Source organism: Micropterus salmoides, unplaced genomic scaffold (assembly GCF_014851395.1).
Source record: "Micropterus salmoides isolate LMB-PRFRI ecotype aquatic unplaced genomic scaffold, ASM1485139v1 Ms_hic_scaffold_9, whole genome shotgun sequence".
NCBI lineage: Eukaryota > Metazoa > Chordata > Actinopteri > Centrarchiformes > Centrarchidae > Micropterus > Micropterus salmoides.
The window spans coordinates 16,669,192-16,687,268 of record NW_024044681.1 but is presented as its reverse complement, the minus strand read 5'-3'; the positions used below and the strand labels follow the sequence as shown (position 1 = coordinate 16,687,268).

At 39.0% G+C, this 18,077-nt stretch overlaps 1 protein-coding gene across 1 annotated transcript in view; it reads left to right on the top strand.

Annotated features, from left to right (window-relative positions):
* Positions 1–15,808, top strand: part of stk32a (serine/threonine kinase 32A) — a 70,025-nt gene extending 54,217 nt beyond the window's left edge. The window contains exons 12-13 of the mRNA XM_038709493.1: positions 10,377–10,441; positions 13,193–15,808. Of these exons, the coding sequence (XP_038565421.1) occupies positions 10,377–10,441; positions 13,193–13,310 (183 nt within the window). The 3' untranslated portion in view covers positions 13,311–15,808. The remainder of the gene's footprint in view (positions 1–10,376; positions 10,442–13,192) is intronic.
* Positions 15,809–18,077: the final 2,269 nt, after the last annotated feature.

Genomic DNA, 18,077 nt, shown 5'->3' with positions numbered 1-18,077 from the left:
GTCTCTCCCTGGCTCATTATTCATTAAAGAAAAGTGACCACTTGTTCTGTTTGGCCCAGATACAGGTGATAACTTGCTCCTTAGTTTTTTTCCTTTTAAATGTGTCTAGAGTGCTATTAAGAATGTTGAGGACATATTTCAGAGCTCTGTCCTTCCTCACCTTCATCAGAATAAATGGGCCAGATGCCTGCTGTGAGTGTGGGGAAGCCAAAGAATGCAATCAACTAGTCTTCCACTCGGTCCACATAAATCAGCTGTTGTCCTCAGGGCGTTTATGATAATATGATGAGGAAAGCACTGAAAGGTTAATTTGATCACCCAGTCAAGTGAGACGTGGGAGGAACCCACACATATACACACATTACACACTCCCAGTGATAGTGAAGGCATTTAGGCAGCAATGATTTTATTTTTTGGTCTAGTGCAGCAGACCTTGTTTCAAGACTAACTGTAGCTTAGAAGAACTCCAGTCATTTGTGTTTACTTGCATCTTAACTCCAAATAGGACCGACGGTGTTGAAAGCTCGAATAAAACCATAAAAACATTCTGTGTGACAAGAAAGGCAGAATTGACATCTTCTGCAAGGGCTTCTTCTGGGGGTATAGTGACTTCCCCCAATCTGGCAGTGCAAGGGTGTTTCGAAAAGAAATATTTTAGGGAAGATTTTCTTAAAACTCTCAATTTGATGTGCAAGTTTTTCCATCTGCACATGGAAAACTTTTTTTTTGTGATAGGGATTTTGATAATAAAATGTGCCTTCATTTTCAGATGGAAAATCTATCATTCATCACTGACTACTGACAGATATACTATTCTACTGCTTTTGACAATTCCCACACCACTCTACCACCTAAATCACTTCTCTGCACAAACATTTTCTGAAAAGTTTTCTAATGGGACATGCTGGGAGATGCTTTTGTCACACAGTACTTAATACATTTTCGGTAATATGTAACCCCAGAGATCAAAAAATTTGTACAGCAAGGCGTGTCACTACCTGTCCTGTGTTGATAGTCATTCTCCCCTGATATATAAATGTGTAAGAGATATAAATGGTAAAGTACTTTTCTTTTCTACATATTTCATCACAAAAACATTTTACAACAAGAGAGATTTTAGTAATATGCCTTTAAAACAGGTAGTCAGGTCTGTTTATCAGAAGAAATGCATTTAGAGCACAGGGTTTGCCACACTTCTAGGCTTCTGTCCAATTTTGTCCAGTCTTTCCACTGATACAGTAAAAGCTCAGAGATCAGCAAATTAACACTAACACTAACCATCAGTTAGGTTGTGATTTAATTTGTGTGCTTTTACCAGCAATGGTGCAGGACTGTGTGTTGGGTCTGGTCACTATCCAACAACACTGCACCACACCACTGAAACTTGCTTGTACATACAATATGCACACACACAAAGTCAATACATTTGGAACCTCTCCCATTCTGTCGCACATTAGAACGGTTTATGGGACTCTTTTCTAATAGAAGTAAAGCAATTTGTGTGGTCCAGACCCTAGAGCACATACCTCACCAGCTTGCAATAAGAAGTAGGAGCTGGCCCGAAGTGCGCCATGTTTTATGAAAGCTGACAGCTGCTTGTGGAAACCTGCTTATGTGTATATATCAAGAGATATCTCACTTTGCAGCCAGACAACATTCGTTATCCCTTGGCCCATTCAGACAAAAGCCCCCTATTCTAATGAAATAATGATAGTAGCCTTTCAAGGAAAACATTTATTATGTTTATGGAGTAAGATGAATTAACAGTTTATGATCAGACTAAGGGAAACTAACATTAAGTCAATGAAATGGTTTTGTGCTTTTGTGGCTTGCATTTCCTAATTAAATCACCTTATTCATTACGGTTTCACTTGGGCAATATTTGATCAATGTAGCTCGACCATCATGTTCATGTGAAAATGATTTAAACAAACGACTACAAGTATCTTATATTAAAAGAAAGACTGAGCTTTTATGAGACAAGTGAGGTTTATAAGTGGTAAATATTAATAGCAGTTAAAGATTTACTGATTTACTGAGGTCAAGAATAGAAAATTACATAAAGAAAGTCCTGTTTCACCCCCTCTCTAGAGCACTGCCATTTTGGCACAAAACCTCTAATGTCAGTCCTCCTCTTTAAAGCCTAAAACCTGTCACTTTTTAAGGTGCTTTTGATAAATAAGTTTGTTCGGTTTGTTTTCATGGCAAACCTAGAGAGTGATTCACATTTGCCTTTACATCAACCCATCTTATGTTAACATGCTCTATTCCGTAATTAGCCTTGCATGTAATCTACCGTTGTCTGTATCTTGTTCAGAATGCTGTGGCCATTCTGGCATCTCAATGTTAGCCTTCCGTCCTTCCCATGTTTCCTCTGATCTTGTTGTCTTTTTTGTACCTGCCCACCTCCTGCCCCATTTTTTTTTTAAATGATGTCACATGGGCTATTTTGTTTGTGTGTTTAAATTTACTGTGAACAGTGAATGGCACCAGGTTAATCAGCTAAATACCACACCTTCACCCCTCAGAAGCCTTTTAGTCCAAAAATCCTTTTAATTAATATTACCTCAAATATATACTGTTAAATTCAATCCTGAAACATTTCACCTTTCTTTCTAAATGATTTGTTTAATGTGCATATTATTCTTTTCAGTAGTCATATTTAGCTACATGAGCTGGTCTGTCTGTTGGGAAGATACTCGCTTTACTGACTATAAACATCAGTCTGTGTTTGTGCAATGCTTTGCTATATCCATTTACAAAGGGCCTGTGGGGCCACTTGTGATAGATGCACATAAGAGATACTAAGGTAGAAAGTGAGTGCTGTGTGTGTGTGTGTTTCAGAAAAAGAGAGGGAGACAGTCTGTGCAGCATTTCTTAAGCATAGCAGATCAATATTGAATGAAGTAAGCTAGTTGCCCTAATGCTTGTCCCAGCTAGCTTCTTACTCTTTACCTTGGGTCTGCTCTGTAGTCATTTTGCATATTCCTCCTCTTCTCCCCTCATTTTCCTCTTCTCCTCTCCAACCTTATTTCTCCTCCCTTGTCCTCAGACACCTTCCACAATGCTGCTGCATCTACACGTCGCTCTCACTTCCCCCTCCATACAGTATTGGTCCGCTTGCTCATCTATTTTTCTAGCTCCTCTTTTATCTCTCTGTGTCTTCCCCACTGTTGCTGCTACGCTCATAATGCAGCATAAAATTAGCTCAATTAAATCACAGATAATATACAGCAGAAAATTGGACTTGTGCTGTGAGAACAATATAAATTGAAGACTCCAATCATATGTACACACACACACACACACACTTCTCTCTCCTATTCAGAGATGTCATTCCAGTTGATTGTATACTGAATGTATTATAGAATTCATTTAGATAATGTACTCCAGGGTACATTCAAAAAACAGTACAGATGGACAAAGTGCTGAAGGGGTATTGTGCATATGTTGTATGTTTGTGTGTGTCAGGATAGAATAGAGTGAAATACAGCTTTCTTATTGAAAGCTAAACTCAAAAGAGTGTTGACAATGTAGAGGATTTTGTGACACAGTATTGGTGCTTTTTTAATCTAAAATTTAGTTAGTTAGTAAATTTTATCACTATCACAAATATGTTTAAATAGTAGCCTGTATAGAACTGAATTTCAGACCAGTTTAGAACAGTTATGAGTATGACTACAGTAGAAGTATTACAGGATAGGGGTTGGGTGATGTGGCCAAAATCTTATATTACAGTATATGTCATTTTATATCATGGTAACACAATACAGTAATAAATCATGAAATAATCCAGTCTGATTTGCATAGCCTGTCATCAAAATATAGCCTGCTTTTGTGGTGAAGGACATTGTTAAGGTTCATAGACAAAACAATTGTGGCATTGTACACTGTAGCCTAGTAGCTAGCAACATATTTTATATGTAATCTGATTACTTCAATATCAAATACGCAACTACAAACAAGAAAAGTTATGATGCATTATTTGCTCAGTGTATTTTTAGAGAAACTAAATAATAATAAAATCTTCCCATTGAAGTAATCCCTATGAGTAATCCCTGTTTTTACAAATGTTTTTTCTGTACTGTAACGGAATACAGTTGGTATATTTGTATCCTTATTATGTAACGCTGTTACATGCAATCCGTCACTTCCCAAGCCTGTATATATAATATTATATTTATTACTTGTTCTTACTCACCATTGGTTTAAATCACTTAATCTTTTGAGAGAACTCCATGGTTTAATTTAAGTGTTGCGTAACAAGTTGTCATCAACTCCAGTAACTTAACATTCATTACAACCCTGTCAAAATCCACTAACCAAATTGTCCCTACCTCGTTGCAGACACGTTCACAAGGTCAAGAAGAAGCAGATCAAATCTAAGTGAAAGCAGGGGTTGTTTGAGTGTGAGGGCAGGGTTTTGAGGAAAAGTTACAATATCTGAATGTGAAATCATCAAGTCATGCTCTTACATTGGAATGTGCTGAGAACTTTTCTTCGGTTTTGTTACAGGAGTATTTGTAGTTAAAGTAGATTTTTACACTGAGCAACAGCTGGCTTAGCTGAAACTATTGACATCAGAAATTTCTGGACTATTCAAATTATGGTTTGAGTATTCCTGCTAACCATTTTTTATTATTCCCCATGGGGAGAACAAATTCACACTTTTCACATATGATGAACAGTTCTTCTGAAATCCACAGCACAGGTTTGATGTCTTTGGTTCTGGTAAAATTTAAGAACAATACAGAGTGAGAAAACATAGCATTTTTTTTATACTTTCTAAACTAGTCGATGATCCAAAATTTAACAAATTTATTCTATATTTGTATTGTAATTTAATGCACACTCATAAAAGGTCCATTATTTTGCATATTGTGCTTTTTGTCCACTGTGCTCAAGGTAAGGTCCTTTAAATTTTGGGGGTAATGTTTAATGTATTACAGATTGTTTAAATGTGACATAATCCCTACTTCAACCGCAGAACATATTAGTAGTCCCATTACAAACAAAAGCTTTCCCCAGCTCCAGGCAGACACAGTAAGCACAGATAAGGATGCTCAGAAATGTCCCTGTTAGGCTCTTATCCAGCAGAGCACTCCCTGTTGGTTTGTCTCATTAAATGGAGTTTAATCCAGCAGTTGGAACAATTAGCTCCTGAACTGTCTTTTTAAAAGCATCAAATAAAGATAGAGAGGAAGAGACAGAGAGAGAGAAACAAGTGGTGAAGTGTCTACAGTTAAAGAATTTACTTATTTTACCATTGTGCATGAATGCCATTTCCAGCAAGCATCTTTCTTTCCTTTTATCCTTCTATCTTACCTTCATTTTCCCTCCCTTTATTCTTTCTATCTTTCCTTATTTAATTCCTTACTTTTTATCCTTATTTCTGTGCTTCTTTTCTTCCTGCATTTCCTTCTTTCCTGATTTCATTACTTATCCCCCTTATTTAGTTTCATATGTACTTCCTTCCTTCATTAATTCTATATTTCATATGTCCATCTTTCTTTATTTGCTTCCTTCTGTATTTCCTCATATCCGATCCCAAATAAGCATAGCACGGAGATGCAAATCATATAGATTTTTCATATGCAGTGAAGGAGAGAGCAAGTGTGCAAAGAAAAATATCTTTCTTTTAGAAACCTAGATGCCTTTCTGTGACATATTTGCCTATTCCTACCTTAAAACTCTCCTGTTTTGTTATTTTCCTAAGGTTCATATTCTTATATTTTGGATATATACAGCAGTTCAGGGAGCTTTGTGTAAAGTTTCAAGAGTATACAATTTTATTGTTAAGTGAGGTGACAAAACCTTGGCAAAATGCAGTGCCAAGAATATGACATTACTCTTGACTTATGCTCAAATTTGACCTAAAGATATGGCATGGCAAAAGCTAAGACAGTAAAGATGTAAAAAACAAAGTGGTATTCAACAGATTTAAGACCGTATTTACTCATAGCCACTTCATGCGTCTTAGATACCAATCCAGTATCAAAAAAGCCAAGCGTAAATACAGTACAACCAAGAAAGATTAGACGGATTGTAATCCGATTACTTAAACCGACATGGTGAGGTGGCAGTTTTTTTGGCCGTGTAAATGAAAGCACCTGGATTTTTTCCAGATTTGGGACAGTTGAATTGACAAGTTTAAATTGGGTCATAGATGCTTTGGAAAGAAAACTGTATGACAAGATACCAGTTAAAAACAGATAGGGAACAGAGGAGAAGACATAAGATAAAGGTCAAGAGCAAGAGTCAGGCATTTTTCAAAATATGCCTCTAAATCAATAGCATAAATACCTCTATCTAAGTTTAGCTGACTGCACTGGAAAAAAACTCTATTGAAAGCATTCAGCAGTGCAGCTTGTCTTCCTTGACTTTGTCCTGCAACTGATCACCAATGCCAATGCTATATGGTAAATAACAAAAAACAAATTCCTGGATTAAGATTAAAAGAGCAACAGAAGAAACCAGAGTTTTTTATTTTGGTATGGGAAAAGGTTATACAAAAGGTTTTTATTTGTCAGGTTCTGCTGTGCCTTTAGATCTAAGAAAAAGTCAATATGACAGCATCAGTGATACACTACATCACACCTTGTGTCTCATCTGTCATATCTCTTATGGATCACATCTATCACTGATGTTTGACACATTTGGCACAGTATTTCTCCTCTGTCTCTGTCTGCCTGTTTCTTTCTTTGTCCTTCAGGTAGTCTGCATCACCCACATGGTGGTTATGTACACTGCTCAAAAAAATAAAGGGAACACTTAAACAACACAATGTAACTCCAAGTCAATCACACTCCTGTGAAATGAAACTGTCCACTTAGGAAGCAACACTGATTGACAATCAATTTCACATTGTTGTGCAAATGGAATAGACAACAGTTGGAAATTATAGGCAATTAGCAAGACACCCCCAATAAAGGAGTGGTTCTGCAGGTGGTGACCACAGACCACTTCTCAGTTCCTGTGCTTCCTGGCTGATGTTTTGGTCACTTTTGAATGCTGGCGGTGCTTTCACTCTAGTGGTAGCATGAGTCTACAACCCACACAAGTGGCTCAGGTAGTGCAGCTCATCCAGGATGGCACATCAATGCGAGCTGTGGCAAGAAGGTTTGCTGTGTCTGTCAGCGTAGTGTCCAGAGCATGGAGGGGCTAACAGGCCAGTACATCAGGAGACATGGAGGAGGCCGTAGGAGGGCATCAACCCAGCAGCAGGACCGCTACCTCCGCCTTTGTGCAAGGAGGAGCAGGACGAGCACTGCCAGAGCCCTGCAAAATGACCTCCAGCAGGCCACAAATGTGCATGTGTCTGCTCAAACGGTCAGAAACAGACTCCAGGAGGGTGGTATGAGGCCCCACGTCCACAGGTGGGGGTTGTTCTTACAGCCCAACACCGTGCAGGACGTTTGCCATTTGCCAGAGAACACCAAGACTGGCAAATTCGCCACCGGCGGCTTGTGCTCTTCACAGATGAAAGCAGGTTCACACTGAGCACATGTGACAGACGTGACAGAGTCTGGAGACGCCGTGGAGAATGTTCTGCTACCTGCAACATCCTCCAGCATGACTGGTTTGGCGGTGGGTCAGTAATGGTTTGGGGGGCTGCACAGCCCTCCATGTGCTCGTCAGAGGTAGCCTGACTGCCATTAGGTACCGAGATGAGATCCTCAGACCCCTTGTGAGACCATATGCTGGTGCGGTTGGCCCTGGGTTCCTCCTAATGCAAGACAATGCCATACCTCATGTGGCTGGAGTGTGTCAGCAGTTCCTGCAAGAGGAAGGCATTGATGCTATGGACGGAATCCAATTGAGCACATCTGGGACATCATGTCTCGCTCCATCCACCAACGCCACGTTGCACCACAGACTGTCCAGGAGTTGGCGGATGCTTTAGTCCAGGTCTGGGAGGAGATCCCTCAGGAGACCATCCGCCACCTCATCAGGAGCATGCCCAGGCGTTGTAGGGAGGTCATACAGGCACGTGGGGGCCACACACACTACTGAGCCTCATTTTGACTTGTTTTAAGGACATTACATCAAAGTTGGATCGGCCTGTAGTATGGTTTTCCACTTTGATTTTGAGTGTGACTCCAAATCCAGACCTCCATGGGTTGATAAATTTGATTTCCATTGCTAATTTTTGTGTGATTTTGTTGTGATTTTTGTCAGCACATTCAACTATGTAAAGAAAGGAGTATTTAATGAGATTATTTCATTCATTCAGATCTAGGATGTGTTATTTTAGTGTTCCCTTTATTTTTTTGAGCTCTGTGATACTACTGTGACAGAGCCCCGTTATCAGAAACCCACAAGAAAAGAAACTGTCTTTTTTTTTCATTTGCAATTACTGAATATGCCCATAGACCTGCTTCTTGTTTCTTCTCTCTCTCTCGTGCACTCATGCGCAATGAGTATATAATGCACACTCTACACCTCCTGTTCTTTTCCGTCACTTTTGAAATGTTCCTACAAAACCTCCCTCTCCTCTTCCCCTGCCATGTAGTTCAAGGCTTTTGGTCTTCCATTGGCTGCTCCCCGGCTGTCACCGGGAATCACTGGAGTGGTGTGCGGAGAAGCAGCATGTAATCATACTTGCGAGTGTTCAGGAAATCCTCCAAAGTGAAGATATTTTGGAGTGGACAGTTTCAAGTTAGTAGTTACTTTTGGAATTTTGTATTTTATTTACATTATGGTAAGGTGTATACACGTAGATGTGATATTGGTAGGTCTTGAAAAACTCTCATCCACACAAGCAAATGGAACACACCCTTCTGCATTTGTTCATTTTCTTGCTAATGCCTCTCCTAGTGTGTCTCTCTGACACACACACAGTGTCATAATGATGATGTCTATGATCTCTCTCCTCGCCACCTCCTTGGGAGAGTGGGAAAGCACCTGTCTACGTGTCTTGGCACTACAGCAGTGCGAGGACAGCCTGTCATGACAGAGTCGGATGTTTTTTACTTGATTAAGTGGGCAAAATATGTATGAGTACATGGAGCAGGTGGGGTGTCCATAAGTGTCCTCTAAAGTTAGGTCAGTTTCCTTGTCTGGCATCTTGTGAAGTGTGAAGAACCTGATATGAGGAAAGTAGTACTTACAGTCTACTGTCTGTTGAATAGTTTGCAGCTATACATTGCATGTGTTTCAGCCAGCAGGTACTATGAGACTGTCAGTGGTTTTTGTCTCTGATCAGTGACACCAAATCAGATTTATCTGCATTGAATGTAAACGATTCTGATTCTGTAGCTGGGAACAGTGTTCAGTTCAGTTCTCATCTCAGTTCTCATTCAAACATGTAAAACATGAACAAAATTCGTTTACCAGGTCCACCAGCCTACAGAATAAATAACAAATTAAAATATCCATCCATTCATCCATCCATCCATCCATCGTCAACCGCTTATCCTGCGTACAGGGTCGCGGGGGGGGGGGGGTGGAGCCAATCCCAGCTGACATCGGGCGAAAGGCGGGGAACACCCTGGACAGGTCACCATTCCATCGCAGGGCCACACATAGACAAACAACCACTCACACTCACATTCACACCTAAGGACAATTTTAGGGTCACCAATTAACCTAGTCCGCATGTCTTTGGACATTGAAATAATATTAACTATAATAAACACATATTTAAAACCATAGTTAAAAACCATATGGCATCATTAAAGTGCCTTGTGCAGTAGCAGCAATGTGAGAGCAAAGGGCAGGGTGAACTCTAAGCCAGGGAGTTCATAAGCTTCACAGCCTCTGGAAAGAAGCTGCACGTTGGCCTTCTTGTTCTTGCTTTTAGGCTGTGCAACCTTTTGCCAGAGGGGAGGGTGGTAAACAGTTTGTGCGCCAGGTGGATGGGGTCCTTCATGATACCTGATGCTCTGCTCCAGCACCTGCTGACATAGATGTCATCTAGGGAAGGGATGCTGCTACTTGTTATTTTTTTAGCAGATTTAACTACTCGTTGCAGCGCCTCCTGTCAACCACAAAGCAGTTTCCATACCAGACAGTGATGGAGGATGTCAGTGTGCTCTCCATGACACACCGGTAAAAACAGGTCAGGATAGCAGGATTGAGGTCAGCCCACTTCAGCCTCCTCAAAAAGTACAGGCATTGGTGGGCCTTCTTAATAATGGTGGCTGTGTTGGTGGCCCATGTAAGGTCATTGGAGATGTGCAGGCCCAGATATTTAAAGGTGGACACCATCTCCACAGTTACTCCATAAATGAAGAGGGGAGAAGGTGAGGTATGAACTCTCCCTCTAAAGTCCACGACCAGTGATGACTAATGATCGGCTCAAATCTTGTTGGCTTTTTCAGAATTGCCAGCAGTGACCACTGAGTTGTTGATGTTGTTGTGTGTTTCTCCTCCAGAATGGTCAGTTGCAGCAGCGACTGGATAATGTCCAAAGAGACTTCATTGTCTTCAACAGAGAAAAGTAAGGAACCTCCATTACCTGTCCTACACACAATATATTGGTATAATTTTTAATATAATTAAAACTACTATGTTGATAATGGCAATATTCCAAATAAATGTCTTAATATCTTCAAATACTGGCAGTCTCCACAGTGGAGTTCAAAATGGGATGCAACTTCAATAGTGTAGAAGTGGTTTGGTTACAATTGATCAGCTTTACAACAAACCACAGGTATATGTAAATGTATAGACAATCTTATTTCACCACTTCAAGCAGAAGCACCTGGTTGAGTAAGAGGAGAGCCAAGAGCTCAACAGCTATTGTGAGTCCAAAACCAAAAATATTTTGTCATTTTGTCAATAATTTCATATTCCAAAAATACCTTGAATATCAGGGTTGGCTGAGTGCAGAGGCAGGTTAGGACCCAAACGCAAGACACAAAAGCAAGATGCAATGCAGGTGGTTTATTTAAACCAACAATAAATTAAACAGGCTCTCACTGGTACAAGTCCAAACTGAGGTAAGCAAAGGTAGGGTAATCCAGAAACACAGGGACAGGACAGAACGCTCAACAAAAGACAACAACAAGGACCAAACAGGGACTAAACAAAACTGAGGGCTTATATACACAGGCAAACGAGCGGGGAGGGAAGCACAGCTGAAACACATCAGGTAATCAAAGAGGAAGCAAATCTAGACAAGGACACATGAGTACTGAATACTACAAAGTAAAACAGGAAGTAAAGCACACGGGAACACACTAGAGCAGATCTACCAAAGTAAAACACAAAACATGGAAAGGCAAAATCAGGGCATGGACTGAGACCGGACCAAACAGGAGACGGGACTACACTAAAACATTGAAACCTAGGACTAGGGACTCGAGCAAGTAAAAAACATGCAGATAAACATAACTAACATTGCTACCAAAACCCTAAACATGACAAGATCAAGTAAGTCTTATAGAAACAGAACCCACAACCATGAAACCAGATAAAGAGTACACTCGGACATGTGAATGAACAAACAAGGCTACACAGAGAAACACAGAACCAGAAACAGATTTAAACAGGATCACATGAACACAAAACCACATCCCTAACATTGGAATATTGTGATATTATTTTATGGCCATTTCACCCACCCCTACTACACATTCTTTACAACCAACACTACACATCATAATATTGCCATTGTAGTGTTAACACTGAGGAAACATGACAACTGTCAGTGTTGTGAAACTAAAAACATTTGATAAACAGTGCTTGATTTTCAAAATAAAGATGTAATTTTAAATATTTAATGTTCTTTTAAGTAAAAAGGCACACAATATTTAACAAATACCATTTGGCTGGCTGTATGTGTGTTAAAAATATTCTGTAGATTGTAGCCCTAATTTGAAGAGAAAAAAAGTTTTCCTTGTTGGCTGGTGAAAGCATGCAGGATGGTGTGAAAGGACAGTAATGTGGCTATTTGTGGCAGAAGAACTGGCCCATATATGTGGGTGTGTGACTGAGGCAGAAACACAGCGACTGGCAGAGAGAGAGTCCCCATGTTAACTAGATACTGTGTATGAAAAATAGATGTTTCTGGAAGTATATCCAAAACTGACAGACTAACTTGCATACAGAAAATTATGATCAATTTCAGCTTCTTGTAACCTGTCTAAATCATTTAACAATCGTATCCTTCCCTAGAGCATAAACAAAAGGCATATCAAATAGATATTAAGCTCATAGAAGATTAGGATTTTGAGGAAAATAACTAGTAAAAGGCTTGCATGATTGTCCAGTCTTGCACTGGCTTTTGCTGAAAGATTGTACTTGACAATAGAAAAAGGATAAATATGTTAAGGATCAGATTTTCTAGGGCTTTAGAAATTTCAAAAAACTAAGCATAGCTACCTTCAGAAGAAACAATGAAAATTTAAGTTAGAAATTTTAATATAAAATGTGAATTATAGTGTATTTGTGAGTGAAAAAATGTATGGTCTTAAACACACAAAGAGTAGGTCAAACTGTTTGTGAAACAATACAGAGGAAATAAAGAAAGACAGCCAAACTAACACACTAGTGAGACAAAAAGCCCAAATTAAAAAACTAAACACTGCAAAGCAATATTTGTTTAACAAGGAATACATGACATACACAAAAATCAGGCTATACCTTATTATTTTTGCACTATAAAGTATGGCTGAACAATACACAGTATAGAGAAGCCAAATGTTAAGGTAAACTGGTAAAAGGACCTTCACAAGGCCATTAAGGTAACATAGTAACATAGTAAAATATCTTACATCAGCCTCTATCTTTGGCCAAAGCTTTTGGTAAAATTATAAAAAGCCAATAACATTGGTTGCTAACATATTAGCAGCTCATCTTCACCATCACAGGGCAAAACATGAGTTAGATAATACAGTATCAGTACCATTAGTTACATTTTGCCCTGTTAAAGCTTTGGTTAAGAAAACCAACCCATTCTCATATCTCAAGTCATCACATATGGATGCATGGTCAAGACCAGTTACCCGTTAGTAACATTAGCTACTAACTTTGTCCATCACAGGATCAACATCATGCTAAAATGATGAAATGTCAGTGACATTACTTACTAACTTTGGTCATCACATAGCTACGGCAAAGGTAAAATGACAAAAGACTTCACATCACATGGCTAGAAAGTACACAAGCACAATGACAATGGATACAACAAAAACTTGCACTGTCACTGTTAATTCAATATTAACAAGAGATGTTCTTTACTCAACAGGTCAAGGAAAGCAGTGGTGGATATAGAGTCCTCTGAGCTGTCCATGAGTGAGAAGAACAAGGCAATAGAAGATGGACAGAACAACAATGTTGAACCGGCTGCCTACTTATCAGGATAGGGCTCATGACTCGAAATCCCTACTTACTCCCTTATCACCTGCACCTGCCCACAGCTTGTAGATCAGCAATTTACACTCAGACACCTATTGTTCAGCACAGGCACTCAGATTCGGTCTTCAATGTTCCTGCACCACTACATTGATAAGAACACAAATGCAGAATGCATCACTGATCACACACAGAAACCACATTATCAAGTGCTCCAGAACTGTAGTGAAATGGAACCCTGGAGCAGCAGCCATGCCACAGCCAGGCTTTTTCGCTTTACCGTCACAGAGAAGACTGACTCTCAGCCGAGTGACACTCATATCATGCTTCCTTACATCACTCTGGTGCTCTAAGGTCTGCTCAACCTCTACTCTGGGCAGTGTGCTGAAATGAAGAGGGAGTCACTCCCCTGCCAAAAAGGAGACAATGCCGCACCTACTTAGCTGTCGCAGGAAATAAAGTTGGATGTGGTCACCTTTAGCTGAAAGTTGTATATGCTGCTGCTGTCTTGACGGGACACTCAGATTTTTTATCTCAGTGAGGCATTTTTCTGGTTAATTACAGTTATTTAAATATAACAATGGTTCTCCAGTGCCACATGGAAATGGACTTAACAAGAATTGGCGTAAGGAGTTGGGTTGGCAACATATATTCAAAAACAACGTCATAGGAAGATGGTCTTGTCCCATGTGATCTACATGACTTGAGATTCGAGCTTGACACTTAAGAGTACAAAACATTAAAATGGAGAGGTTTAAAAGGTAAAACGAGGCCTTTTGCTTTAAAGACAGCAACCACAGATTCCTCTAAGATATAAAACAAAGAGCTGAACTGTAGGCTTCAGCGTGAATGGCTCGCTTTATCATAGCAGCAGATACATGGTTGCAGTGGTCATTATGCTTAGCTTTAGCTAGTCAAGCTAACAAAGATGGTAGGATTGCACCAATTTGTACAATGTCCCAACTCGATCACCTGCAGATATAGTCAAAACAAGCTGCAAGTTTTCTTCACTTGTGTATGCTTTAAGTTACGGAGTGAATACAGAAATATGTATACGGAGTTGCTCAGTTAAGGCTACCAGATGTGGTTGAAAGCTTTGGATACACCAAGTTAAGTGGACCTTCTGATGAAAGTTTTTTTTCTGTCAAACTGGTGTTAAACTCCTTTAAAACATTTTAGACTAACCTTTGCCTCAATCTGCAAATGACCAGATGGGTCTTGAAATAAAGGTTTATAGCTATGAAAACGTAGAAAAGGTAGATGGTAGATGTTCTGCACTGAACCTTGCTTTGCACATGCTTCTTCATCAACTGTAGCATTTATGCACAGAGAGACAAAGAAAAACTAAAGCTGTGAGTGAAAACTTATTCCCCTTTTATAGACAAGGTTTAAGCTGAGTCCTACATAAGATTAATTTTTTCAGTTACTGTCTGCATTGAAATTTGTTTTTGTCAATTTTTTTTTTCTTCCTCTTTTGTGTTGGATAAAACCAATTACAAATGTGCCACCAGATAAGATAAATTTGTATTTGCAATGAATTGCTCCCATAGAAGAATACATTCTGCAACATGCTTGTGCAGATGGTATTCAACAGTAACTCAGCACCAACCGGATAACACAGTGGAAAAACCTATTGACTTTCACATTTTTTCAGGTTCAGAGTAAAAAAACTGCAAAAAAGGAAACAAATAAACACCAGAATAGGCACTACCCCGATTCATACTGTAAGCTTTACTGTAGAAGTGGTTAAAACCATGTCTAAGAAACCACACCTGCCTCTGACGTTTGCAGAGGGATGCCTTATACCACAGATATGGCACACAGCTGGTTCCCTTAAACAATATGTGCAGGTAGTAAAAACCTTTTTCAGAATCAGTCAGTACATGTGATTTCTACTGATGCTTAGTCACTCTATTGACCTTGAGCTTATCTATCTGCAATATGACTCAATCCTTTCAAGTCTATGATACTTGTAATTATATTTAAAACATACTTCACTCTATTCAATTCATCACTGTTGGCACTTTTCTATTGAAAACTGATACAAAGTTTTAGACTTACCTTTGTGTTATTGTTGTTGTTGTTGTTGTCGTCATTGATGTAATTTTACATATCCAAAGGTGGTTTCCTGTATAAGTTGTATAATATAGCGGGATAGTTAAACAGATGGACTAATCCTGGGTAAATCCAGAATAAATAAAATTTGTGACTGATTATCGGAATTTGTTCATATATAATTGGAGTACCAGATGGTACAGATGTGGCAGATAAACCCCTCCAAAAAGTAAATGTGTAAAATAATCAGTTGACCCAGGCAAAACCATTTTTCAACAAAACGTCTATCTAAAAACAAGTTTAGTCTGGGAACAGAACTGTTCCACACCTGTGAATTTCATTCCTATTAAGGTTTTGTTGTCCTTCAGTTGTCATTGTGTGTTTATTGTATTCATATGTGATGGAGTTGCAAACTATTAAGGTGTGCCTTAAATAATGACTTTCTTTTTCTGAACCAATCTGACTTTGCCTTGTGCTTTATTTCATTGTATGTCTGCCTGAATTACCATATTTTATTGAATAAGGATTATGAAGTAAAATGAGACAAACAATGACGCCAGTAACCAAAGCAAAATCAAGAATAGTTGGGGAAATGGAGAAAAGGTTATTCATGCCAAAAGGTGTGCTGCATGTGTGTAGGTGTTGATTGCTCTCCACTATCCTAAATGTAATACTGCCCCCCAATGTCAACTTACTAGTAGTACATTTAGTAATCTACAGAGAGGCACAACAACTATGGTTAACATGCACAATATTGAAAAACCGCACTATTGACAAGGCAGCCGCAGGGAATGGCAAGCAAGCGCAACAAATGTTATGTTATGTTCATACCTTCTTGTTTTACCCTTCACTGTGTGTTAAATGAATAAATCAATACTTCAAAAAAATTGACAAATTATACGAGGGCCGTAATGGTTCAAGCACTGCATGGATCACTATGGGGCATGGGCTGTCCGTCAGCTGTCTTGAAACTTGGAAGCTGTTAAGTTTTGCTATGTTTTATGTTTATTTTGTAGGTTAGCTAACTTGGCGTTAGCATATTGCACGGTTAATGTGGCTAGCAGGCAGGGCAATGTTGAACTAATTAAGGTAATATTGAGGGTCAGTCAAGAGAAACTGTGTGAACGTTAAGCTGATGAGTTTAGTAAGCTGGATGCCTATAACTCTTTGTTTTTCTTTTTGTGGAACTTTAGCTATACTACAGTGCAGTTGATAACGTTTTTTTTATTTAACCAGATGTTCTCATTGAGATTTAAAACCTCTTTTACAAGAGAGACCTGGCCAAAATAGCAGCATATTGACAAAGCAGTTACAAATATGAAACACGAGCACACGCACAACAACAGAGAACAATTAACAAGACCCTTATGATACATAAACAAACAACATTAGACCACTTAAAAGTACAATTTATACATACCGTAAGTTTATAGGATTTAGTTATTTTAAAAGCAGTGACAACAATTTATAGCGTCTACTTCCAAGTCTTTCATGCTGTGTTTAAATTCACCAAAAGGGATCAGATTTTGCAACTGCAAATCAGTCTGCAATGTGTTCCAGGTGGATGGGGCAACATAACTAAAGGCCTTCTTACCGAGCTCTGTACGGACCGTAGGTACAGATAACAAATACAAGTTACCGGAGCGCAAATTATAGGAACTGATATTGCATGATATATAAGTGCAAAGATAAGAGGGTCTATGCAAGTCTATGCAACATAGACTTAATGCAACATGAGCCAATGTATGTGCCTCCTCACTGATAATGAGGGCCAGTTTGTCATTTTGTACAAGGTACAATGATGTGTTAATGCTTTACATTCAGTCACAAACCTCAAAGCACTATGGTAGACAGTATCAAACAAAGACAAACATCGGCCAGGCGCATTTCTATAGAGCAGGTCACCGTAATCGAGTGCAGTGAGAAAGGTTGCAGCAATCAATCTCTTCCTGGTTTTCCAAGAAAAACAGGCTTTGTTTCTAAAATAAAGTCCTACTTTCAGTTTGAGCTTTTGTACCAGTTTATCAATGTGCGACTTAAAAGAGAGCTAATCATCAATTAATATACCAAAATATTTGTACAATTGGACTTGTTTGATCTGCACACCATGTATAGTAAAAATACCTGGAAGACTGTCCAGAGACTTCTTGGATTTTTAAAAAAGCATAATCATAGTTTTCTCAATATTCAAAACTAGCTTTAGCTGATATAGTTGAACCTGAACAAGGTTTAAAGCAGATTTTAAACAAGAAAAAGCTTGATGTAAAGTAGCAGCCTTACAATAAATAATGGTATCATCAGCATAAAAATGGAAATGAGCCTGTGGGATGTCTTGACCCAAGTTATTAATATAAATGGTAAATAAAACTGGACCCAAGACAGATCCTTGCGGTACACCACTTGATACATTCAGTGTTGCAGATTTGAGATCGTCAAAATAAACACACTGTGTTCTGTCTGCCAAATAGTTGGTAAACCAGTCAACAGTATGGTCAGAAAAACCAATATTGCGTAGGTTTTCCAGTAAAACGCAAAGGTCCACTGTATCAAATGCTTTCAATAAATCTATAAAAAGATACACAGGTGTTCTTGCAGTCCATTGCTTCAAAAATTTCATTAATGACCTTCATTGCAGCAGTAGTAGTACTGTGCTGCCTTCGAAACCCAGACTATGAGTCAGACAAAATATGGTTGGAAACCAAATAGTCCTTTAGCTGATCACC